The following is a 27,088-nucleotide window of genomic DNA, read 5'->3' on the forward strand; positions in this document are numbered from 1 at the left end:
ACCACTTGCAAGCATACAGGTCAGTAGGATTAATCACATTCACAATGTGGAGCAACCCTCACCGCCATCCATACCCAAACTTCTCCATTACCCTAAATAGAAACCCTGCACCCATTATGTATTAACTCCCCATTCCTCCTTCCCTCTGCACCTGGTAACTTCTATTCTACTTTCTGACTATATGAATTTTGCATATTCTAGTTATTTCATATATGTGTAATCACACAATATCAGTTCTTTTGTGTCTGACTTGTTTCACTCAACATAATATCTTCAAGGTTGAGCCATGTTGTAGCCTGACCATGGATTTCTTGCTGAGATGATTGCCATTTCCTCAACAGCTGATAAGGCATCTTCACTTCATGGGCCTCTGTGGGAATTTCCTTGACCCTGGCCTATTGTCTTCCAAGTACAGACTTGCCAACACAGAATCTTAATTTCTGACTTGGAGCTCTCTAGGGGCTGCTTAAAGTGGTGGTCCTGCCCAAGAGCCTTAACCTTGCCCTCCACGTATCATATTCACTTTCTTCCTTCTTTAGCTCAAGGCTGTTCACCTAATAAATGGAGAATGGAGTGGTTTTTTACTCCAAAAAATCAGAAAATTGAGTTATGAAGTTCTAAGCAGTATGGAGCTGTGTAGCTTTAAAGTTATTTCTCCCAGTCAAAATTAAATTTATCCCAAAAGCATATGCTGTATTCTTCAAGTTTTAAATGTAAATGGGGTTGTCCTTATATGCATATAACCTGATTAATCTTCCTAATGCAAAATTGAAATTATGAAACTTACTGTATTGGCAAAGGTGTGAGGGAGTAGATATTCATATATTGCTGGTGGGATGGGAGTGTAAATTGATATAACTTTCTAAGGAAGGCTGTTGGCAAAATTTATGAAAATTACAAATATGCATATCCTTTGAGCCCCAAACTTCACTTCCAGGAGTGTGTCTTGCAGATAATATTTTCACATGTGGGAAGGACATATGTGCAAGGCTATTTTTGAAGCATTGTTTTTAATAGCAAAGATTGGTTACAACATAAATGTTTGTTAAGAAAGACTGGTAAAACAAATTATTGGTCCATCCAGAAAATGGAATGCAATGCCATGTAGCTATAAAAAAGAATGCAATAGCTCTTTATGTCCTGAAATGAAAGAAATCTAGGATATATTTACATGAATAAAGCAAAAAGTATGTATAAGATGCTGTCATTTGTGTAAAAGGAACAGGAAAGAATATACACACACACCCTTAAGTGTCTGTTTGTGTACGTATAAAATATCTCACAGAAGATACATAGGAAGCTGATACACAGTTGTCCATGGGGAAATATATTAGGTATCTGGGAAAGAGACATGGGAGGAAGATTTGTCATGGTATACTCTTTTATACTTTTTAAAATTTGAATCATAAATGTAGTATAAAGTCATAAATTAAATTTTAATTAAAAAGTTAGAAATTAAAATCATGTCACTCTACTTTCAAATATCCCTAGAGCTGCTCCTTACTGCTTATCAAAAAAAAAAAAAAAAAAGGAAGAGAAAAGAGTCTTAAATTCCTTCACTTGGGATTCAAGATCACAACAGTTAGTCTCTAGTTTACACTTCCCAGCCTATCTCCCATTATCCCACTATGCTGCAGCCAAAAAGAAACTTTTCTGTCTCACAAATTATACATGCTTCCTTCTGACCTTAAGGTGCTGTGTTCAACATTTCAGCCTAGCAAATCTTGCTCATTCTTCAACATATAACTATAACATCACTTACTCTAGGAAACTTTCTCTAAGTCCTCAGCGGTAAAGGATTTCTGTCTCCTCTGGACTTTGCAGCCCTCTGTTCTTCCTTCTGGGTATTTAGAAATGTTACTTTACAGCAACAGTAGAAACAAATATCTATCTAATTCTTCTGTGAAAGCAGTACTTCCTTACAAACTCCTTAAACCTTGGTAGGAATTGATTAAGATGTTAGCATAGATACCAAGAGTCAGAATGCCTGACCTGATTGCAATGTTCCCCTTCTGGGCTGACATACTGCTAGGCAATGCAGGAACTTGTGACACCTGTGGTAAGCAGGTGGTGGCAGTGGCAGTGATAATAAGGACATAAAGGAGGTTTTCTGAAGCATCAATAAGAAAGTAAGCCAAAATTTTGAGTCCTAACCAAGACCCAGTCTGGCCGAGAGCTGCAGTGGTAGCAGTGGAGGGGGTACCTCATTCCATAGATCAGGAGGAATAGAGCAAGGTAAGCACACAGGCAAGCCTCTCACCAACACATTCTTTTTGTTGTAGAGTCAATCAGAGCAGTCACCCTAACCTGATAAAATGATTCATTATAACAGTAGCTGCTACCAGAATGCAGCATTTGAGAAATCAGCTTTCTTCATTGCTCTGGTTGAAATCTTTTAGGGGTAAGCTTTCTAGTTGTAGCTTATCGTTAATTTCTTATTTTTCATCCATTTTTTTTCACATTTTAATTGTTGTTTTAAGTACTCTGATGTACATGATATAAAATTCAATTCTTTCATTTCTACCCTTCCACCAAAATAGCTTTTGTCAAGGCCACAAGATGACCACTCAAATACCAAATGTAATGGTCCATTTTCACTTCTTCTCTTAATCAGCAACTTGGCACAACTGATCACTTTCTTCTTTTTATTTTAACAGTTTTATTAAGTTATAATTCATATTCTATAAAATTCACTCTTCACCTTTAAAAAGTCTACATTTCAGTGGTTTTTAGTATCTTACGGAGTTATACAACTGTCTCCATTGTCTAATTGCAGAACATTTTCATCACCCCGTAAAGAAATTCCTTAACCATTAGTAGTCACTCTCCAGTCCACCCTTCACCCCAGCCCCTGGCAAACAAATCTACTTTCTATTTCTATGGATTTGCTTGTTCTGGACATTTCATATAACTGGATTCATACAATGTATGGTCTTTTGTGTCTGGCTTCTTTTACTTATCATAATGTTTTTGAGGTTCATCCAAGCTGTGGCATGTATCAGTACTTCATTTCTTTTTGTAACCAAATTATATCTTATTGTATGGATATAAAATATTTTGTTATCCATTCATCAGTTGATGTCCATTTGGGTTGTTTTCACTTTCTGGCTATTATAAATAATGTTGCTATGAGCATTCATGCACTAGTTTTTTTGTGTGGAAATACATTTTTCAGTTCTCTTGGGTATATACTTAGAAGTGGAATTGCTGAGTCATATGGTAACTCTATGGTTAACATTTTGTGGAGCTACCAGACTGTTTTACAAAGTGGTTTCACCATTTTACATTCCCACCAGCAGTGTATAAGGATTCCAGTTTCTCTACTATCCTCATTATCACTTGTTATTGTCTGTCTTTTTGAATATAGTCATCCCAGTGGGTGTGAAGTAATAATATGATTATGGTTTGAATTTGCATTTCCCTTATGACTAATAACGATGTGCATTTTTTCATGTGCTTGTTAGCTATTTGGATATCTTCTTTTGGAGAGCTCTCTAATTAAATCCTTTTTCCCATTTTTAAATTGGATTGTCTTTTAGTTGTTGAGTTGTAAGAATTCTTTATATATTCTGGTTATAAGTCACTTACCAGATATGATTTGTAAATATTTTCTGTGGGTTGTTATTTCACTTTCTTAATGGTATTTTTTTAATTATTATTATTAGAGAAGTTGTGGGTTTACAGAACAATCATACATAAAATAGAGGATTCCCATACACCACCCCACCACTTGTATTGGTATGGAAAATTTGTTACAATTGATAATAGCACTTGATGGTGTCTTTTTACACACAAGTTTTAAATTTTAATAAAGTCCAATTTTCTATTTTTTTCTTGCATCACTTGTGCTTCTGGTGTCATATCTAACAAACTATTGCCTAATCCAAGGTCATAAAAATTTATTCTTATGTTTTCTTCTAATAGTTTTATGCGTTTAGCTCTTACATTTAGGTTTCTGATCCATTTTGAGTTAATTTTTGAATATGATATGAGGTAGGGGTCCAACTTCATTCTTTAGTGTATGTGGATATCCAGTTGTCTCAGTACCATTTGTTGAATTCATTGAATTGTCTTGGTACCCTTGTCAAAAATCAATTGACCATAAATGTAAGGGTTTATTTTTGGACTCTCAATTCTATACTCTCAATTCTATACCATTGATATATAGTTTATCCTTACGCCTCAAAACCTTCTTTTAAAACACTGTTTCACTTGCCTTCCAGACACCTGTCTTGGTTATACTCTGGCATTCTTGGCCATTCATTCTCAGTCTTCTTTGCTGGTCTCTTCCCATCTCCCCTACCTCCACGTAACCTCCTAGATTCAATCCTGACTTCTTTTTATTCATAATCACTTCCTAGATGATCTCTTCCAACCTAATGAGTTTCATGAGCACTACCAGATTTGTATCTCCAGCGCAGACCTCTTCCATAAATACCAGACTCCACATCTGCTTAACATCCCCATTTGAATATGAGATTTGACATACTCACCTCAGGCACCTCACTTTTAACTTATTCAAAATCAATCCAAAAGTCCCTGCCAAATCTACTTTTCTCAGAGTCTTCCTTACTAGTGCATAGCAATTTCATTCTCACAACTCTTCAAAACCTAATCTATAGAGTTAGTGTTGGTTCCTCCTTTCTCTCTCAACCCACATCCAATCCATTAGAAAATTCTGCCTACTCTACCTTTAACAAATATCCCTGATCTTAGCACTTCTTTTTACTTCCACTGGTATCATCCTTGTCTAAGCCACCATTTTCTCTTTTCTAGATTATTGCAGTAATCTCCTAACTTTTCTCCCTTCTTTTTTTATCCCTCTAATGTCTGTTCTCCCCACAGCAGGCAGAGTAATTCTTATAAAATATGAATCAAATCAGATCACTTCTTTGCCCAAAAACTTCCAGTGATTTTCTTTCTCACTCGAAATGATCCAAAATCTTTATAATGGCCTTTATAGCCCTATTTGAACTGGCGCTCAATTGTGAACTTGCTGTTCCTCCACACCAATTGTGCTCTCACCTCAGACGTGGCACTAGCTGTATATTCTGCCTGGAATACTTTCTTTTAGAACTCAAATAGCATCCTTGCTCATTTCCTTCAAGTCTCTGGTCAGATTTCACCTTATCAATGAGACCTTCCGTGACAACCTTTAAAAAATTTTAATAGCAACTCCAGCACCATCACCAGGGAGCACTCTCTTTTCCCCTTACTTGAATTTTTCACCCCAGCCTCTATTACACCTGACACAGTATATATTTTATTTCTTTCAGAGAGCAGACTTTGGAATCAGAATGCCCATTTTGAACTTTGGCTTTGCCATTTGCTGTGACCTCTCTGATTTTCAGTTTAATCAACACAAAAATGGAGACAATAATACCACATAGAATTGTGACAAATAAGTGTGCTTACTCAAATAAAATGCCAGACACATAAGAAGTCTTCAGTTAGTGTTAGCTATTTTCCTCTTCATCATCATTTTTTTTGTCTGCTCCTTCCACTGGAATAGAAACTTCTCAAGATAAGGGACTTTGTTTCATTCATTGCTGCATCACCAGCATAAAGAACAGTACCTACTGTGCAATAGGTTCTCATTAAGTATTTGTTCAGTAAGTGAATTCTCACAATAATCCTGGGAGGTGGCTTTTTTTATCCACTTTTTACAGCTAAAGAAATACAGGCTCAAATAAGTTGAGTGCTTCAAGTCTTGACTCCAAGTACAGTGGAGTAACAACTATTTTATTGGGCATATTGGAGTGGGTAGTTATGAGGAGCTATGTCACTTCTTCATAAAAGGACTATCTTTAAGAGTGAGATCATTCTTGGGGGTCAAGAATTTTCTTGCTACACAGGTGTTCTATAGACATATGTCACTTAACTGAAAACTAAATTTGAGTGGAAAAATCCTAAGGCCTCCAGGAAGTTAGGAGGTACATATGTTTGATTCTTTACAAGAAAAGATTTTTTATGTTTGTCCAGTGGGTATAGCAAACTAAATAGCTAGCACAGAGGTTCCAGGGGGTCTGGAAAATGGTACAAGCTACTGGCTATGGGCAAGAGACACTTTCTTAGAAAAGCTGCTATTTTCTGTGTCCTGAAAGTTTTGCGGGTTCCTTTTACTGCGTTGAAAAATATTTTACTGAAAATACGTTGGACATCCAACAAATGCTAGGAGATGTGCTAAACCCTCAGGCTACAGAGGTAAATAATATATATAATTCTTGCTCTCAAGGAGTTCACAGTATGCTAAAAGAGCTGTTTTACAGACAATTACAATAGAACATCATAAGTACTGTCATACAAGCATTCTTTGGGTACCATGGACACACTGGGGAGAGGCACCTAATTCTGCCTTTTGAGAGAAAGGCAGATAAAGAAATCTTCCCAGGGGCATTAATATCTGAGCTAAGTCTTAAAGAATAAGTCTGAGCCCACCCAGTAGACAAGAGAGAGATAGGAGGAAGGTTTGCAGAGTCTCCGAGTGGAGGTGGACAGTGTTCAGTAAGATTTGAATACAGGGCACATGAAAAGGAGTGGAAAGAAAGTAAACTAGAAAGGTAGGTTGACTACAAATGTTGAAGCACCTTATGTGCTATAGTAAGACATTTGGATTTTATACCATAGGTGATGGGGAGCAGTTGTTGGGATTAAGCAAAGAAAAAATGTAATCAGAATTTTGAAATAGAAAATATGGAGGATGGATTGGAGAGGAGCAAGTCTGATGACAGAGAGATCACTTTGGAGTGTTTTTATAGTCTAGATAAGAGATGATGAGAGTCTGGACTAGGGCAGTGGCAGATTGAAATGGAAGGGCAGGAATGGATGCCTGAGATATTTGAAGGTAGAGTATATAGGGATATCCTGGATTGGGATACGATGGAGAGAGGGAGGAATCTCAGGATCTCAGCTATAGGCTACAGGAAGAAAGAGGAGTTTGGAGGAGGAAAATAGGTTTACTGTTTGGACACATTGAATTTTAAGTAACCATAGGATATCTACATGATAAACAATAGGTAGTTGCTGTTAGGTTTGGAGCCGTTCAAGAATTCATACAATGCAGCGAGTCAAAGTTTAAGTATAAAGTTTAAAATTTATTAGAGGAAGAAAGCAGGTGGGCGCCAGCAGCAAAGAAGAAAAAGATAATGGCTCCCGCTCTTTATCTGAGAGCAGCATTTTTTAAGGGAAAAAAGGAACCCACGCTGGGTAGGGTGTCTGCTGTGATGTTCTGTGCCTCGATTGGGTGAGTGCTTATCTAGTTTTGGGGTGATTGGTTGGTAGAATTCTGAGACAATATTCTTTTTAGGAAAGCAGCTGCATTATCTAACTGGAGAGAGCAGGCCTTCTTGGTTGTTTATTTTATGGGCATCTCTGACCTTGCCTTACCTGCCTTTGAGGGGCCACTGGGATGGCCTTGAACAGCTTTGAACAGCCTTCATTCTTTAGTCTATGGGGCACCTGTTTTCTTGTGAGATAAGCTGTGGGGCCCCTGAGTTAGAAACTCCTTTTACATGTTAGTTTTTTCTTCTGGGATCTAACAGTTGCCATGTGTTGGGGTCAAGTAGGTATCCAAAGGTTAGGTATAACTGCTTTGAGAAGCATAAGAGGGAACAGAATAGTGAAATGAGAAAGGCTTTCCAAATGACACTGAGGGTCCACTTGAGGTTTAAAATATGTATCTCTTTGCTATGATTCTCATCTGTTCAGTGGTGGGATTTTGTCAAGGCATGATGAATTAAGTTCTGATAGGAAGAATGAGCAGAATTTAGAAGCATCATCTTGGTTAGATGGGCATCAGGGAAGGCTTCCTGGTGCTGTCCTTTGGAGGGGAAATTGGATTTTACCCTGTGGAAAGGAGATGTGAAGTGCTGTTCAGGAACAAAATGAGTTCTGATGCTTATGGAACAGAATGAATAAATTAATTCATGGAGTTTTGAGTATGTAACCTATTTGGGAAACAACACTGTTGGAAATTAGAAGCACAAGAGCAGAGGGGTATTTTGGGATTGGAGCCAGATCATGGATAGCCTGGATAGTCAACAGATTGGATTTTATTCTTTAGGTTTCGAGGAGAGGTTTGGGGGAACAGAAGGATGCAAAGTAACTTGCACGTGGCATGTAGAATGTATTTAGAGGAAGGGAAAAGCATTTCTAATTTGACTCACAGGGTCAAAGTGTGCCTTGCCTAATTTTATTATTCAAAGGGTACTGAGTTTTTTGAGGGAAGTGGGAATGGATGCAGAAGAGCTATGTCCCCATTCCAGGAAGTGTCTTTCTCATCTCACCCACTTTCCTATAGCTGTATTCCTAGTCCTGAGTTCATTGTTCTTTGAGAATAGGTGACCCTTTGAATCATCAGAAATAGCTTGAAAAATCAAAAACTTATGAATTTGTTTCTTAACTTCTCTCTTCTATGGGTAATGTTATATCTGTGAGTTTCTAAAAGGGAGGGAAAAGAAAGTGATTGGCCCAGGTGGATGATGAGTTTTCCTTAGAGGGGGAAAATCTGTGGGCCTATCCATGTGTGTCCTATAAAGGCAATGTTTTCTCTGAGAACAGGAAAGGAGTAATCTCTGGACTTTATTGCTCTCCCCCTATGGCTTGCTTCAGTCCTTCTGGAAGTGTCAGTTTCCTTTAGTGTATTGGTCTGGGTTTGATTAATAATCAGTCCTGAGATTGCAGTCAGTATCTTGTCCAGGTCATGGTGACTTTTGTTAGGGCAGCAGCCATTTGATACCAAAGGGTCTGTAGTCCTTCAGCATCCTGGTCCCGGCCTTAGCTAGGATCTGGGAAAACCATCCACAGCTTGCTGGACAAACTCATAGCCAAGTCCACATTGCAAAAGGAAAAGGGTTCAGCCATCAGGCCTTTAGATTTTGGGGGACTTATCCCAGATCCAGCGTGAGTTCATGTGGCCTCTGTGGAAGTAGTTCACTTTGTGCTCGACCAGCTTAGATAGCCTGTTGGAGTGACCCTTAGTACCAGTGATGTTTCTGTGGCCTTGAAGGCCCTGGATGCAGGCTGCTTTGGAGAGGGGAAAAGAATGACTGGAATCCCCAAGTAGACTTTGTCCTTTGGTTTGAATAGCCCCTGGGATGTTCCAAACTGAAATGCAGGTATCAGTGAATACATGAGGTAATGATTCTGGGAGCCTGTCAGCCAGGCTCTATGAACTGCCTAGTTGTTTAGAGGACCACTCCCTCTCCTCCATGTCCCTCTAGGTTTAGGTGGCATTTTCTTTGGGTTCCCTGCTATGCACTGAATCTACTAACCTCTCTGCCCTTTTTTTTGCTCTTTCTCTCCTTGCAGAAGGAAAGCGAGGAACCCTTCAGGTTGTGCCTATGGCCTCTTTGGGCCCTTTTTGTTTTCTGTTCTCCACCCCTCCTTCCTGAGCATGATGTGTATGTGTGTGTGTGTGTGCGTGCTCACATATGTGCAATCTGTGCCTCTGAGCATTGGCTCATGCAGATAGTCTGTTTCTCTCTAAAACAGTTTGTATGCATGCTCCATACTTGTGTGTGCTCCTGCAGACATCCCTAGAGCACAATATGAGTATGTGCGTGTGCCAGCATGGGTGTGCATTAATATAGCATGTGTGTGCTTATACTTGTACTCAGTTTGACTCCTCCAGACAATTTGATTGCCCTTCCCTGCTTCCCACTCTACAAAGTGTGTGTCCGTTTTCTTCCTGTTGCTATAGTCTCTGGCATATGCTGCAAACCCTCTCTGAGCCCGGCAAGCATGCATACTCCGTATTTGAGAACAGGGGTTGCTGCAAGCATTTTGTGCCTCTTACCTGGGGCCCTGGGTGTGAATGTGCAGTGTGCTTGCGGCTTCCTGGCCTCCCTGTGAGCACAAGCTTCTGTTCCCCCAAGCCATGTGAATGCATAGTATACTAATGTTCTAGTGCCTGTGAGTGCTTGTTTTGCCTGTGATTGGGGTGGGGTGAGGGGCTCTAATGGACTGTGAATTCTCCCCACATGGATATATGCCCATGTTCTATAGCTAAAAGTACAGGATCTATGCTCATGTTTTCTTCAGGGGACTAGTTGTGTCTATGAATAATGTACTTCCTGTAGGTACTTTGCCTACTTACCAGCCCCACTTCAGTGCCCTGTGTGTGCATGCTTTGTGCTTGTGTGTGCAGGCTCCTGCAGACATGGGATACCTGCTTAGCACAGTAAATGTGCATGATCTGAGCCTGCGAGCCCTGGATCCCAAACACTTTTTTGACTTTGTTTCCTTAAGCCCAGTGTTTTCTGGCAAACATCTAATTCTGAGCAGGAAATAAGAATTTGCTCAGTACAGTTGCTGTTTCCTAAGGAAAGATAAGTTTTGGCTGGTAGGATCTGGGGATTTAGAGATGAACTTCCCTGTACCCACAAACTTAGGAGACTCATTTTCCCATTATTCCCTACCTACTGTTGTTTCTTCTGCCACATCCATTGTCTTTTGCTTCAGCTAATTCTGATGGCCTTTTGGGCCTGGCCCTCCCTTTACCAGTATCATTCCACCCACAGATCCAGGGTATTAGGTAGATGAGGTGGAATGGGGTGTGAAAGGCTGTGGGCAGTAGACAGATATGCTTGATTAGAGCACAGACAACCCAAAAAGGGTCTTACTGAGAAGAGTCTTAAATCCAAAGTTCATCTTGAATCTACTGCTGACCCAAGGTATTTCTTGCTCATATTTCCATTACCTGTCAGTACTGTCCTATCTCTGTCTATTCTCGTCTGTCTTTCCTAATTCTGTCCATAACTTCTCACACCTTTAGCTCTCTTAAAATGTTACCCTGGTCCAAAGCTAAGTAGCTTACTTCGGTCTCCCTTGTTCTAGAGCTCATTTGCTCCAAGATAGTTAGCTGGAGCCCAGGTCTCAGGAGGCAGGGAAGCTGTTGGAGGTATAGAGGAAAAAGAATGGGCAGAAGCTCCAGACCTGCTAGCACTTAGTGTCTTTTGTTACTAAACAGCATGTACCATTGTTCTCCAGTGAGCCCTGGCAGCTCTGGAACTCTCTCCTCTTTGCACAGTATTTGAAGGATTTGCTTTGTTTTTTTTTGTTTTTTTTTTTTTTTTTTTGCGTGTGTAAACCTTTAAAAGTATTTTTTGAATTGTTCCTTCCTTGAATTATTTGGCACCTCAATTTTCAACCATATCACCAGAATGATATCTTACTGTCTAATCTGCCCTGGATTCTCCTATTATATTGAGCTTATCAAATGCCTAAAAGGTATAGATAGTATGTACACGTGTGCTCAGTGTCCCTGAGTCAGGGGTTCAAAGAATCCAAGCTAAGTCAAATCACAATATGAGATGAGAATTCAGAAAGACTGGGCTTGACTCTGGGGGCAGCCGGAGGGGCCTAAGAATATGGCTAGAAGACCTGACTCCATACAGAGTTGTCCTTTTGCTTTAGTGAGGCCTGGAAGCATAAGTTGACCTTAATCCCAGGCTTGACTTACTGCTGTCTACACCAGTAAGAGGGATAGGAGTTCTGGCAGCTGTCATACTCCCAGTGGACCATAGTACTGGTATCTCGGTGAGCTTAGCCTTATGTCCTTTCTCTTCACTAGGGAGAAGGGAGATGAAGTACTGCTTTTTTCAGCAGCCTGCCAATTGCCCTGGCTGATCAGGGCATTGGCGTAGACATCAGGCTGGCTGTGTCACCACATTGTGTATGTGACTGACACTGCCCTGAGCTTCCTACTTTATTGCTCACTGCCCAACCTGTAGGCAGTCTCCATTCTTTCCCAGGATCTAACTTTTTTTTGTTTTTATCTCCTTTTAAAGATTTCAGATGATGGTGACCCATCTCTGCCCCAGTGGCTCCCTGAAGGGTAAGTGATTCCCTGCAGGGTGTGTGGATTTTATATAGCCTCTCTTGCTGCTTTTAGCTTTTCCTCTGGGAAGCCGAGGAGACAGCTCTATAAGCTGGTCATGGGGAAGAAAGAGGTTCCACTATAGGTTGGTTGGTTCTGTTGGTCGGAGGAGAGAACTCTACAGACTGATTCCTCAGAGACAGAAGAGGTAGCTTTGCAGGGTGGTTCCCCTGGGGCAGGGGAAGAAACTTTGGGGCTCTCCCATCCTTGACACTGCAATTTCTAATCCATTACAGTACAGTGGTGATAAACCCTTCAGGTAGGAGAAGGAGGAAACTAGAAAAATACCTGCATTTGGAGACACTGTCTTTCTATTCCATTGTTGAGGGGGTAGTTGATTCTATTATTCCCTAGACTCTTTCCTGCTTCAACTGTTGAGTCATATAGTTACTCCACTTTAGTCCAGACGTAAGAAGCACCACTTCTGAGCTCTGATGTTCTGTCTGTGCTTTTGTCTGGAGTTTCAGACCTGTGTGATTACACCAGAGAGTCATTTTTAAGCTTCTCAACTGCTGCCTATAACTGACTGTTCTTAAGAAAGAGAAGGGTTTAATGTTTTCATCCCCTACCCTCCACCCTACCCCACCCCCACACACTGCCAATTAGTTCTTACCACCTTCTTTCTCTCCTTGCCTTTCAAAGGACTTCTGATATCAGAGTTCTCAATTGCTGCCTCCTCACTGGTGGCCAGGGAAGAAGGAAGAATTCGATCATAAAGTTATCTACTGCATTTTTACATGCTCTTTTTCCTTTCTTTACTATGTCTTTTTTTTCAGTCAAATTAATCATGTGAATGAGCTACCCCTTTATTTTCAAACACTCATTTATGTTACAAATAACTTCTTGATCTAAAGTGGTGCTTACTGTAGTTTTTAGAATTAACTACAAACTTCTGGCACCAGTTGCTTCTCCAGTAGGCTTCAGTGTTTTTCTTCTAATAATAGTAAAACATGTGCATGCAAATGGAACATATCCAAGCTATTTTTAAATGGAGCCATAAAAATTTTTCTAAATGGTTCTCTGTAGTCTTTCTTCCTTTCTGTCAGCTTAGTGCTTGGAGGCTATCACAATACAGAATTTTCTTAGGCGTGGTAGTCTCATTGAAAACCAAGCCCACTGCCTGTGCTGAGGGAGCTAGTTTATCAGAAGTCAGTATATTGGGTTGCCAGTTCCAGCCCGTGAACTTGACCCACTTCTTTGCCTGTATAGCTGGCAGCATCTTACTTATTCTCCCGGGTCATTTTTCCTTTTATACTAGCTGTGGTCACAACTGATCCACCCATCTTCCTCACCTCATTGCTCTCATTAAAACCAAGTACATGAATTCTTTTTATACATGCTCAGAATGTTAACACCCAAAAGTCCAGGGAGATTTTGTAGTCCATCCCTTCATTTTATAAAAGTGACACGAGGCCTAAATAGAGAGAGGGATTTTAGCAGAAGGCATGTGGTGAGTTGTAGAAGAATTGAAGCTAGAATCCAGGTTTTCTCACTGTAAGGCCGTATTCTTTTGGGGACATCCTCTGTTTCTTCCTTATTGTTATGGAAGAATAGGCAAAGAACAACAAAACTAATAAGTACAGGAAAGCTATAAAAATTTTAGAAATCACCCATTGCTCCAGCTATACTTTTTTCCTTGTCCTTGTTGATGTGTCCTTGGGTTAGGCCAGGCTTTTAAAGTTGCTTTGCTGCTTCCTTCCTGAATGGTCTTTTGGAAGTCTCCCTTCCTACCTCCCTTGCCTCTACTTTATTGTGAGGACTTCTTTCTTCATAGAGACTCTTTTTCTTCAGGAGGCTTGGGTAAACAGAGCTAGTGACTCCTTTGCTTATGGATTGAGAAAGTCTCCCTCTCCTTGTCATTGTTTAACAGTCTTCCTTAGCTAAGCAACAGGCTCTTCCTTTAGAGCTGCTCCTGGGGCCTTTGTTCTAGCACAGTCCAAGCAAGACTTATCTTTGGGGAGAAGTTCCTCTGGCCTGGGTGTGGGAGGAGCCCTCTTGACCACAAATTCCCACTTTGCCTTGTGGAGCACAAGGGACTTCAGATAAACAGAGATACCTTGGACTATCACTGTGGGATAAAAGAACTCTCAGTCCTTGACTAAAATAGAAGACACTGAGGGCAGGCTGAGGGCAGATCCCATTACTCACCAACCCTTGGCTTTATTTCCCATATTTTCTGTCTTCCTTAGCCCTATCAAAGGTATATGGTGGAGGACAGTTCATCTCCTTCTGGGGAGAGGGGAAACGAAGGAGAATGGAACAGTGAGCCTGGCAGTCACTTGACAGGACTGAGGATTCTGACATATTTTCTTCTCTCCTCAGGCCAGCTGGAGGGCTCTATGGCATTGACAGCATGCCAGATCTACGCAGAAAGAAGCCACTGCCACTTGTCAGTGATCTGGTGAGTAAGGATTGTTGTGCAGGCTTAGGCAGGAGCCTTGGGGTATTCCCCCATTAGGGCTTGGCAAGCAGTCAGGACAGGAAGTGGTGCATCAGTGACTACTATTGGTCTGATGATCATTCTGTTAAAGCCTTACTGAGAGCTAGTGGTGGCCCTAGTGGGACCTCATTCTATTTTATTCCTTACTCAGAGCCACGGGTTCCTCATTAGTCAGGTTCCTACCTTGAACATTTATAGCTTGGGCTGTCAAAATTTTGTCTGGGTTTCTGGCTTCTTTAGGTATCTCTCCAGCTTCTTTGATGGTCTGGAATAGAAACTGCCCTTAGGTTCTGACTTAGATCGTTGAACTTGGTGTGGGATAAGTATAAGTGGTGCTACCCCTTTTTGAAGGTTAAGTGAAAGTCTCCTCCAAAGATACAGACTTTATAGATTATCTCTATACCTCTAGTCCTTAACCTAGTGTCTGGCATTGAGAAGTAATGAAAAAAAAAATTGTGAAATTCAGTTGAAGCAGGCCTGGGAATTAAAGCAGATCTTGGGACCTCCCATCCTCAGTCACTCCTGAGATAGGATCAGCTTAAGGAGTTATCTGTAGCCTTGTGGGTAGTTGTGTGGAGTGGGCTCCAGCATTGGTAAGCTCTCCTAGGGTCCTAGAACTCCAAAGCCAGAAGAATAAATCCTTTTTCTTGTTACCATCTTCTGCTTCCATAATTCTTTTTTTCTCCCTATTCCATCTATTCTGCTTTTTCTGTCCACTCCTTTTCTGTTTTTTTGCTCCCTTCTCTGCTCGCTTTTTACCCCACCAGTTTCTCCCTCTTTAGTTGGCAGAATGGAAGTATTGTCTGTTATTTTCTCTTCATCATTTCTTTCTTTCACTCCCCATTTGCTACCATTTATGTACAGGCATACCTTGGAGACACTGTGGGTTTAGTTCTAGACCACCACAATAAAGCGAGTATCACAATAAAACAAGTCACATGTGGTTTTTTGGCTTGCCAATGCATAGAAAAGTTATGTTTACACTATACCATAGTCCATTAAGTGTGCAAAAGCATTATGTCTAAAAATACAATGTATGTACCTTAATTAAAATGTGACACAGAGACTCGAAGTGAGCGCATGCTGTTGGGAAAATGGTGCCTATAGACTTGCTTAATGCAGGGTTGCCACAAACCTTCAATTTGTAAAACAAAAACAAAAACAAAAAGCACACAGTATCTGTGAAATGCAGTAGAGCGGAGTCCAATAAACAAGGTATGCCTTTATCATTTTCTTTCTCTTTTCCTTCTTTCTTCTCCTGTTATACACCTCTTCTGCCCCCAGCTCCTCATTTTAGCTGGTTGCATGAGGATAAATTCTGATATCATCTCTTCTTTATTAACTTCTTTCCTTCCTTCACCTCTCATCCCCTTTTCCTTTTGTTCCTTCCTACTTTTTTTCTCTTCCTGTGCTCCTTCCTTGCCCACTAACTTCTCTTTGCTTAACTTAGTTGTATAACAGCATCTTGTTCATTTCTTGTTTCCCCTCCTCTGTCTTTTACCCTTTCCTATCTTTCACTTTGTGGTGTAACTCTCCTTAGAGTAGAAGCTCTAGGCCAAGGGGCCTGGCCAGCTGGGTTGAAGTTTTTAGTAGATAGATGTAGAGGGAGTTGGGAGTTGTTTTCTATTTTTGATTATAGAGTAGAACCTCTCAGTTGCCTCTGAAAGTCTCCATGCCCTGGGAGAGCTTTAACATCATGTTGTTCCTTTCTCTGCTCTCCTCTGCACAGGCTATGGTGAGTGTCTCCAGAGTCCCTTCCATCCTCTGTAAATAGAGTCCACATCCCAAACCACCTGGACACCTCCCAGCTGTTCCTCCTGCCCTAGGCTGATTATATAACTTATGTCTGCCCATTGCCCACTGCCTTAGGGAAACCATGTGCCTCTCCAGGTCCACCCCTAAAGCTCAAGCTTGGCAAATACATGAGGCCCCTCTACACAAGAGCCAGGTTAGCAGGGCAGCCCTAGCTCTCAGGGCATCCCCAGCTCTCAGGCTTAACTCCTTGCCTTTCTTGATTTGACTGAGGCTACATTTCCCCTTTCACTTGCCAAGTGCCCAGCTCACTTGTCTGCTGGCTTCTAAAGCCACCCAGGGATCATGTGGGCATGGGATAGTACCAGGGATAGAGAACAGCATGGAATCATTATTCTCAGTGATGGTTCCTAAATGTGATTCTGGCAGGGTTGCATGTCTATCCTATTCTTAGTGACCTATTTCCTACTATAATTCAAAGCTTTTCATATTCTTTTGTCTTCATATAAACGAGGGATTTCTATGGGGTAGACTACCTCATATGGTGAGAGAAGGAGAAACTCTTTGGACTCTGAAATAGGGAGTCTGAAAGAAGTGTGTTTTAACACTGTTTAAACAGTTCCCTGAGGGACTTGGGTTTTGGATCTTAGCCTGGAACAATTATTAGCTGCTACCCAGGGGTAACCCCTGTGAGTAATAGAGGAAATATTTTATTCTGGTCACTAACACTCCTTCCCCAGAGCTTTGCTAATCCTTGATGTTGATGGCTAGGGCTGACAGCAGGTCTTCTCTCTCAGTCATTGGTCCAGTCCCGGAAGGCAGGGATTACTTCTGCATTGGCTACCCGTACCTCTCTCAAAGATGAAGAGCTGGTAAGTGACCCATTCATGGGCTTTCATGAGTCCACTGTCCTGAATACAGGTGATCACCTCTGTAGCAATACTAATTGAGAATTCAAGGGTGCTGGGCATACATCATTAATAAAATAGATAGAAAGCACCAGGTCTCTGTTTTCCACGCTTGGGTAGGCAAGGGTCCCCAGAGGGTAAACCCCCAAATCTTATGTTGGCTTTTAGGAGGAGGTGACCCATTGGCCCTTCTGAAACTCAGGGTTTTGTGCTAGACCTGGTGCCCTTGGTTCTCTAGAAAGCCAGAATGCTCTGACAAGGCTCATACCCAGCATTCAGGTCAAACCCATGTTGGAAGAATAAGAGCATACTATATTGGTAACTTCTTTTTGCCAGGATGGGCTATGGGGTAGGCCAGGCTAGAAGGTCTTCTCTACTATGAGAGGAGAACCCAGCATCCTCTAAGGGTCTCAATTCTGGCATCTCCCAGCAGAGTCCTAAAGTCACTGATGGGTGCTGGGGTTATGTGTCTTTCAGAAATCCCATGTATATAAGAAAACCTTGCAGGCCTTAATCTACCCCATCTCGTCTACCACACCCCACAAATTTGAGGTGTGGACGGCCACTACCCCCACCTACTGTTATGAATGTGAGGGCCTGCTCTGGGGCATTGCCCGGCAGGGCATGCGCTGCAGCGAGTGTGGAGTCAAGTGCCATGAGAAGTGCCAAGACCTGCTCAATGCCGACTGCCTGCAACGTGAGTGCCCCTGTGGGTGATTGACGAGGGTTGGGGAAGCGGGGCCTCTCCAAAATAGTCTGGCAACAAAGAGCTAGATTTGCTAAACCATCATTCTTCCAGTCAACCTGATTCTGAAGCCCTTTCCTTTTCAGAAAAGATAGAGGCCTGAGTCAAGGGGCATTGCCTTTCCCACTAACAGGTCTTACAGCACTCTCTTAAACACCTTTAGTAAAAATTTTTTGTGCTTTCTGTACTCCTCTGGTAGGGATAGAATCTCTTACAGTATTCAGGTGATTCCAGAGACTTGAGTGCAGTGTCTGTATTGACGAAATGACTAGTGCATGTTTAACTGGGAACAGAAACTAATGAGAAACAGAGATTTCTGCGAGGTTCCAGAGGGATCTCCTGAGGTCTAAACCTAGGACCCAGGGGAAGGCAGCATTTGTTCTTTTCTCATAGATGAAGCTTCTAGACAGCACTGTCAGGAACAGAAGTTTCATATGGATCAGGCTGAATCCAGGAGGAAGTGTGACAGACTCTCAAGGCCCTGTCTAAATGGAGTGGGGAGAATAGGAGCAGGAAAAGCAACAATTTTCAAAGACATGGGAAAGTACTCTCTCACCCCTCTGGGCATCCCAGGCATTACTCAGAGCTAATCAATAACAAAAGAAAAAAAGAAAAAAAAAGTCCTTGAAAGCTTCAAGGACTGTGGTAGGAGCCTTTAGACTCAAAAGCACTTCATTATCCCAAGGAAACATAAGTGACATAAAAGGGGCCCAAGGAGAGGAACTGTTCACTCTTCTTTGAAGAGCCCTAGATTGGGGCCAGTGCCATGGCTACAGTAGATATTAGAGACAGGAGAACAGAGTCAGAAGAAGACATAGAGCCCTGAAAAGACTGAAGCCAAATACTGGTGATTACTTTGCTCAAACCTATCATGAGGGGTGACAAGTACAGGTGCCAGCAGACCCTTGTTTTTATTGCCGAGAACTGGCAATTCACCTGGCTGCATAGACTGCTTGTTGGAAGCATCTTAAACTGCTGCTCTGTAGCCAGGGTATCCAATTTCTCCTCCAGGGCTGGTTAGAGGTCCCGGTCCAAGAACATAGCACCTTGCAAGAGATATGTTAAATAGCAATAATGGGATGCATCCCAGCTCACTTTTCATTTATCAGAAAGTATCTTCCCTTAAGGCTTCAATGAAGGACAAGTGGAATGGAAAGCCATTCTGTGGGCCTCCCTGGACAGAAAACCTGTCTCCCATGCTCCCAGGAGTTAGGATGCAGATGTTGGCCTTTATTTTTATTTAGCTCAGGGCCTTTGGAGTAAGCCTAAGCCTTTGAGACTAGGAGAGAGGTAAGAGCCAGTGTATAGAGTCAGCAGAGGAAGATGGGGCCCCTGCTGTTCCTCTGAGAAGACTGGTTGGTAGAATATGCTGGAGGAGTCTATGTTCTGCCATGATCTTTAGGGCAGCAGGGAAAGCCTGCTACCTTCTGATGAGAGGAAGCTAGGGCCATGGCTGGTATAGATAGCCCTTGGCCCTGCCAGGATAATAATGATGGTTGTAACAATAATGATGATCATTTATTGGTTACCTGCAGGTACTAGGCGCTGTGCTGGTGCTTTACTTATGTTATCTAATGTAATGCTTCTTATCATTCTGACAGATAAATGCCATTATTTCTTCTTACAGAGAAGAAATAGGTTCACCCGGCTGCAAGTGGTAGAATCGGGATTTGAACCCGAGTTTGTTTAATGCCAAAGACCATATTTTTCTCACCATACCGCACTATATTTTGAGATTAAAGGCACTGGAGCCATGTGGCAGAATCCAACTGAGTGTCCTGATGAATTCTGGGATCTGTACCATGGCTCGATGGTTGGATGAGTTTGGTGGTATTGTCATACCACTCCCTGCCTCTCCCTAATAACTGAAATACCCAATGGTGACATTTTTTTTTTTTTAAACAACAATGTATTTTTCACACACTGGTCTGTGTGTATCAGACTATATGTACTATATAGTTATAACAGTCAATATACAAAATGTATTAATAAATGTCAACAATCCTTCATGATAAAACAAACAAAAAAGACCTCATAGCAAACTGGGAATAGAAAGTAACATGAAAAGAGAGATCCTTTAAAAATCCACAGCAATCATTATACTTAATGTAAGGCTAAAAGAAATTTCCCATTAAAACCAGGAGAAAATCAAGAATGTTCACTATAACAGTTCCTATTCAAATTTTCCTGACTGTACTTATAAAGGTTGATTTGGAAGTAGTAGTAGTAAGAATTCTATGCATTAGGGCTTTGAAGTTCTCCGTGAAGCATGAGGCAAGGTCAGCAGCTGGAAATGGTGGGCTAGTGATAGAGGTGAGAAGTTGATAGAAGTTGATGATAGGAGATGTTATGGACTAATCATCTTCTAGAGTGGGAGAACAAATTTATTTGGGAACCAGGAAAAATTAAATGTCATCTGTGTTTTGTGGCCACGAACGTAAGAGGAAACCCAAGAGCTCAGTTTTGGATTTTTTTTAAATCAATGTTCAGCTGCCCAGAGGTAGGTACAGTGAAAACCATATCAAACAAAGATTGGAATTTTGCCAGGCAAGTAATGCCGAGTCTCAAGGAAGCTGAGTATTTGAAATGGAGTAATTATAATGACGATATAATCTGAGTTGGGTCAAGAGGAATGTGAAGACAGAAGAAGGATGATACATTGTTAAAAAGTGATGAGAACGATGGATTGGAAGTCTCAGTGAAGTTGAAGACTGTTGAAGGGGAGATACGAAAGTAAGTGCCCCTGAAGATGAGAAGGCCGTGATGAGAGAGCAGGAGGCCTGTGGTAGAGTTTCAGAGGTGGTGACGTTCCTGGCGGTGTACAGGAGTGGGGCGACCATGGGGGTAGGCGAGTGGCTGAAGAAAAGCTGGAGGCCAGGAGGGCAGGGAGCTAGCTGGGAGATCAGGGTTTTAGATGTGGTGGCTTCATGGATTTTATTTTTTTATTTTTATTTTTATTTTTATTTTTTATCTTCATTTTATTGAGATATATTCACATACCACGCAGTCATACAAAACAAATCGTACATTCAATTGTTCACAGTACCATTACATAGTTGTACATTCATCACCTAAATCAATCCCTGACACCTTCATTAGCACACACCCAAAAATAACAAGAATAATAATTAAAGTGAAAAAGAGCAATTGAAGTAAAAAAGAACACTGGGTACTTTTGTCTGTCTGTTTGTTTGTTTCCTTCCCCTATTTTTCTACTCATCCATCCATAAACTAGACAAAGTGGAGTGTGGTCCTTATGGCTTTCCCAATCCCATTGTCACCCCTCATAAGCTACATTTTTATACAATTGTCTTCAAGATTCATGGGTTCTGGGTTGTAGTTTGATAGTTTCAGGTATCTACCACCAGCTACCCCAATTCTTTAGAACCTAAAAAGGGTTGTCTAAATTGTGCATAAGAGTGCCCACCAGAGTGACCTCTCGGCTCCTTTTGGAATCTCTCTGCCACTGAAGCTTATTTCATTTCCTTTCACATCCCCCGTTTGGTCAAGAAGATGTTCTCCGTCCCACGATGCCAGGTCTACGTTCCTCCCCGGGAGTCATATTCCACGTTGCCAGGGAGATTCACTCCCCTGGGTGTCTGATCCCACGTAGCGGGGTGGGCAGTGATTTCACCTTTCAAGTTGGCCTAGCTAGAGAGAGAGGGCCACATCTGAGCAACAAAGAGGCATTCGGGAGGAGGCTCTTAGGCACAATTATAGGGAGGCCTAGCCTCTCCTTTGCAGCAACCGTCTTCCCAAGGGTAAAACCTATGATAGAGGGCTCAACCCATCAAACCACCAGTCCCCTATGTCTGCGGTCATGTTAGCAACCATCGAGGTAGGGTAGGCCAATACCCCTGCATTCTCCACAGGCTCCTCAAGGGGGCTCTACATATTTTTTTCCTTTTTTTTTTTTTTTCTTTTTTTTTAATCAACTGTATGAAAAGAAAAAAAAATTAAAAAAAAAAAACGTACAATAAAAGAACATTTCAAAGAGACCATAACAAGGGAGTAAGAAAAAGACAACTAACCTAAGATAACAGCTTTACTTCCAACATGTTCCTACTTTACCCCAAGAAAGTTACCGAATATAGCAACATTTCTGTGAACTTGTTCCTACTATATCCATCGGAAATTAACAGACCATAGTCATTCCTGGGCATCCCCAGAACGTTAAATAGCTTATCTGTTCTTCTTGGATTATTGTTTCCCCTTCCTTAATTGCTCTCTACTGCTAGTTCCCCTACATTCTACATTATAAACCATTTGTTTTACATTTTTCAAAGTTCACATTAGTGGTAGCATATAATATTTCTCTTTTTGTGCCTGGCTTATTTGGCTCAGCATTATGTCTTCAAGGTTCATCCATGTTGTCATATGTTTCACGAGATCGTTCCTTCTTACTGCCGTGTAGTATTCCATCGTGTGTATATACCACATTTTATTTAGCCACTCATCTGTTGAAGGACATTTGGGTTGTTTCCATCTCTTGGCAATTGTGAATAATGCTGCTATGAACATTGGCGTGCAGGTATCTGTTCGTGTCACTGCTTTCCGATCTTCTGGGTATATACCGAGAAGTGCAATCGCTGGATCGAATGGTAACTCTATTTCTAGTTTTCTAAGGAGCTGCCAGACTGACTTCCAGAGTGGCTGAACCATTATACAGTCCCACCAACAATGAATAAGAGTTCCAATTTCTCCACATCCCCTCCAGCATTTGTAGTTTCTGTTTGTTTAATGGCAGCCATTCTAATCGGTGTTAGATGGTATCTCATTGTGGTCTTAATTTGCATCTCTCTAATAGCTAGTGAAGCTGAACATTTTTTCATGTGTTTCTTGGCCATTTGTATTTCCTCTTCAGAGAACTGTCTTTTCATATCCTTTGCCCATTTTATAATTGGGCTGTCTGTACTATGGTCATTGAGTTGTAGGATTTCTTTATATATGCAAGATATCAGTCTTTTGTCAGATACATGGTTTCCAAAATTTTTTTCCCATTGAGTTGGCTGCCTCTATACCTTTTTGAGAAATTCCTTTGAGGTGCAGAAACTTCTAAGCTTGAGGAGTTCCCATTTATCTATTTTTTCTTTTGTTGCTTGTGCTTTGGATGTAAAGTCTAGGAAGTGGCCGCCTAATACAAGGTCTTGAAGATGTTTTCCTACATTATCTTCTAGGAGTTTTATGGTACTTTCTTTTATATTGAGATCTTTGGTCCATTTTGAGTTAATTTATGTGTAGGATGTGAGGTAGGGGTCCTCTTTCATTCTTTTGGATATGGATATCCAACTCTCCCAGCCCAATTTGTTGAAAAGACCATTATGACTCAGTTCAGTGACTTTGGGGGCCCATAGATCTGAGGGTCTATCTTCGAATTCTCAATTCGATCCCATTGATCTATGTGTCTATCTTTGTGCCAGTACCATGCTGTTTTGACACCTGTGGCTTTATAATAAGCTTCAAAGTCAGGGAGTGTAAGTCCTCCCACTTTGTTTTTCTTTTTTAGAGTGTCTTTAGCAATTTGAGGCATCTTCCCTTTCCAAATAAATTTGATAACTAGTTTTCCAAGTCTGCAAAGTAGGTTGTTGGAATTTTGATTGGGATTGCATTGAATCTGTAGATGAGTTTGGGTAGAATTGACATCTTAATGACATTTAGCCTTCCTATCCATGAACATGGAATATTTTTCCATCTTTTAAGGTCCCCTTCTATTTCTTTTAGTAGAGTTATGTAGTTTTCTTTGTATAGGTCTGTTACATCTTTGGTTAAGTTTATTCCTGGGTACTTGATTTTTTTAGTTGCTATTGAAAATGGTATCTTTTTCTTGAGTGTCTCTTCAGTTTGTTCATTTCTAGCATATAGAAACATTACTGACTTATGTGCATTAATCTTGTATCCCGCTACTTTCCTGAATTTGTTTATTAGCTCTAGTAACTATATTGTCGATTTCTCAGGGTTTTCCAGATAGAAGATCATATCATCTGCAAACAATGGCAGTTTTACTTCTTCTTTTCCAATTTGGATGCCTTTTATTTCTTTGTCTTGCCAGATTGCCGTGGGTAGCACTTCCAGCACAATGTTGAATAACAGTGGTGACAGCGGTCATCCTTGTCTTGTTCCTGATCTTAGAGGGAAGGCTTTCAGTCTCTCACCATTGAGTACTATGCTGGCTGTGGGTTTTTCATATATGCTCTTTATCATATTGAGGAAGTTTCCTTCAATTCTTACCTTTTGAAGTGTTTTTATCAAAAAGGGATGTTGGATTTTTTCAGATGCTTTTTCAGCATCTATTGAGATGATCATTTGATTTTTCCCTTTCGAATTGTTAATGTCTTGTAATACATTGATTGATTTTCTTATATTGAACCATCCTTGCATGCCTGGAATGAACCCCACTTGGTCATGGTGTATGATTTTTTTAATGTGTCTTTGGATTCGATTTGCAAGTATTTTGTTGAGGATTTTTGCATCTATATTCATTAGGGAGATTGGCCGGTAGTTTTCCTTTTTTGTAGCATCTTTGCCTGGTTTTGGTATTAGATTGATGTTAGCTTCATAAAATGAGTTAGGTAGTGTTCCATTTTCTTCCAAGTTTTGAAAGAGTTTGAGTAAGATTGGTGTCAGTTCTTTCTGGAAAGTTTGGTAGAATTCCCCTGTGAAGCCATCTGGCCCTGGGCATTTGTTTCTGGGAAGATTTTTGATGACTGATTGGATCTCTTTGCTTGTGATGGGTTGGTTGAGGTCTTCTATTTCTTCTCTGGTCAGTCTAGGTTGTTCATATGTTTCCAGGAAATTGTCCATTTCCTCTACATTATCCAGTTTGTTGCCATACAGTTGTTCATAGTATCCTCTTATAATTTTTTTAATTTCTTCGGGATCTGCAGTTATGTCACCTTTTTCATTCCTTATTTTGTTTGTATGGGTCTTCTCTCTTTTTGATTTTGTCAGTCTAGCTAGGGGCTTGTCAGTCTTGTTGATCTTCTCAAAGAACCAACTTTTGGTGATATTTATCCTCTCTATTGTTTTTTTGTTCTCTATGTCATTTATTTCTGCTTTAATCCTTGTTATTTCTTTTCTTGTACTTGGTTTAGGATTGGTTTGCTGTTCATTTTCTAGCTTCTTCAGTTGATCCATTAGTTCTTTGATTTTGGCTCTTTCTTCCTTTTTAATATATGCGTTTAGTGCTATAAATTTCTCCCTCAGTACTGCTTTTGCTGCATCCCATAGGTTTTGGTATGTTGTGTTCTCATTTTCATTCGTCTCTATATATTTAGCAATTTCTCTTGCTATTTCTTCTTTAACCCACTGATTGTTTAGGAGTGTGTTGTTCAACCTCCAGGTATTTGTAAATTTTCTAAGTCTCTGATGGTTATTGACTTCTAATTGTATTCCATTGTGGTCAGAGAATGTGCTTTGAATAATTTCAATCTTTTTAAATTTATTGAGGCTTGTTTTATGTCCCAGCATATGATCTATTCTGGAGAAAGTTCCGTGAGCACTAGAAAAGTATGTGTATCCTGGTGATTTGGGATGTAATGTTCTGTATATGTCTGTTAAATCTAATTCATTTATCAGATTGTTTAGGTTTTCAATTTCCTTATTGGTCTTCTGTCTGGTTGATCTATCTATAGGAGAGAGTGATGTGTTGAAGTCTCCCACAATTATTGTGGAAACATCAATTGCTTCCTTTAGTTTTGTCAGTGTTTCTCTCATGTATTTTCTCATGTTATTTCTTCTTGTTGAATTGCCGCTTTTATTAGTATGTAGTGGCCTTCTTTGTGTCTCAAAACATCCCTGCATATAAAGTCTATTTTATCTGAGATTAATATTGCTACACCTGCTTTCTTTTGGCTGTAGCTTGCATGAAATATTTTTTTCCATCCTTTCACTTTCAATTTCTTTGTGTCCCTGTGTCTAGGATGAGTCTCTTGTATGCAACATATTGATGGTTCATTTTTTTTGATCCATTCTGCAAGTCTATATCTTTTAATTGGGGAGTTTAATCCATTTACGTTCAACGTTATAACCATGAAGGCATTTCTTGAATCAGCCATCTTATCCTTTGGTTTATGTTTGTCATATATATTTTTCCCCTCTCTATATTAATATCCTTTATTGTACCCATACCAGATCTCTTTAGTACTGAACCTTTCTCCAAGTCTCTCTCTCCTTTCTTTGTTTCTCTATCTGTAGGGCTCCCTTTAGTATCTCCAGTAGGGCAGGTCTCTTGTTAGCAAATTCTCTCAGCATTTGTTTGTCTGTGAAAAATTTAAGCTCTCCCTCAAATTTGAAGGAGAGCTTTGCTGGATAAATTATTCTTGGTTGGAAATTTTTCTCACTCAGAATTTTAAATATATCGTGCCACTGCCTTCTCGCCTCCATGGCGGCTGCCGAGTAGTCACTACTTAGTCTTATGCTGTTTCCTTTGTATGTGGTGAATTGCTTTTCTCTTGCTGCTTTCAGATCTTGCTCCTCCTCTTCCGTGTTTGATAGTGTGATCAGAATATGTCTCGGAGTGGGTTTATTTGGATTTATTCTATTTGGAGTTCTCTGAGCATTTATGATTTGTGTATTTATGTTGTTTAGAAGATTTGGGAAGTTTTCCCCAACAATTTCTTTGAATACTCTTCCTAGACCTTTACCCTCTTCTTCCTCTTCTGGAACACCAATGAGTCTTATATTCGGATGTTTTATATTATCTGTCATATCCCTGAGGTCCATTTCGATTTTTTCAATTTTTTTCTCCATTCTTTCTTTTATGCTTTCATTTTCCATTCTGTCATCTTCCAGGTCACTGATTTGTTGTTCGACTTCCTCTAGTCTTGTACTATGAGTGTCCAGAATCTTTTTAATTTGGTCAACAGTTTCTTTAATTTCCATAAGATCGTCTATTTTTTTATTGTCTTGCAATGTCTTCTTTATGCCCTTCTAGGATCTTCTTGATATCCTTTGTATCCCGTACTATGGTCTCATTGTTCATCTTTAGTTCTTTGAGTAGCTGCTCTAGGTGCTGTGTCTCTTCTGGTCTTTTGATTTGGGTGCTTGGGCTTGGGTTATCCATATCGTCTGGTTTTTTCATATGCTTTAGAATTTTCTGTTGTTCTTGGCCTCTTGGCATTTGCTGAACTTGTTAGGGTTCTTTTAGGATTTGTAGACCAATTGAAGTCCTTATCTCTAATTTGTCAGATCTACAGCTTCGTGGAGTATACTTTCTCTAACTAACCAGCAGGTGGCGTCCACGAGCCACCTGTTCTCCACAAGCCAGTTCTCCCCTGCTTTGCCTTTGTGGTGAGTGGGGGAGTGAGTCTTGTGGGGTCCAATTGGTGTACCAAGTTTGTGTGTGTAGTTGGTGTTGCCCGCCCTGT

At 40.6% G+C, this 27,088-nt stretch overlaps 1 protein-coding gene across 4 annotated transcripts in view; it reads left to right on the plus strand.

Moving 5' to 3' along the window:
* The window catches only part of UNC13B (unc-13 homolog B), a 322,323-nt gene that overhangs the window by 252,925 nt on the left and 42,310 nt on the right, over window positions 1-27,088 (plus strand). For all 4 annotated transcript variants that reach the window (XM_037850969.1, XM_037850970.1, XM_037850971.1 and 1 more), the window contains 4 exons: window positions 11,790-11,836; window positions 14,201-14,279; window positions 16,868-16,942; window positions 17,456-17,675. In XM_037850969.1, the coding sequence (XP_037706897.1) occupies window positions 11,790-11,836; window positions 14,201-14,279; window positions 16,868-16,942; window positions 17,456-17,675 (421 nt within the window). The remainder of the gene's footprint in view (window positions 1-11,789; window positions 11,837-14,200; window positions 14,280-16,867; window positions 16,943-17,455; window positions 17,676-27,088) is intronic.

The sequence above is a fragment of the Choloepus didactylus genome, chromosome 10 (assembly GCF_015220235.1).
Source record: "Choloepus didactylus isolate mChoDid1 chromosome 10, mChoDid1.pri, whole genome shotgun sequence".
NCBI lineage: Eukaryota > Metazoa > Chordata > Mammalia > Pilosa > Megalonychidae > Choloepus > Choloepus didactylus.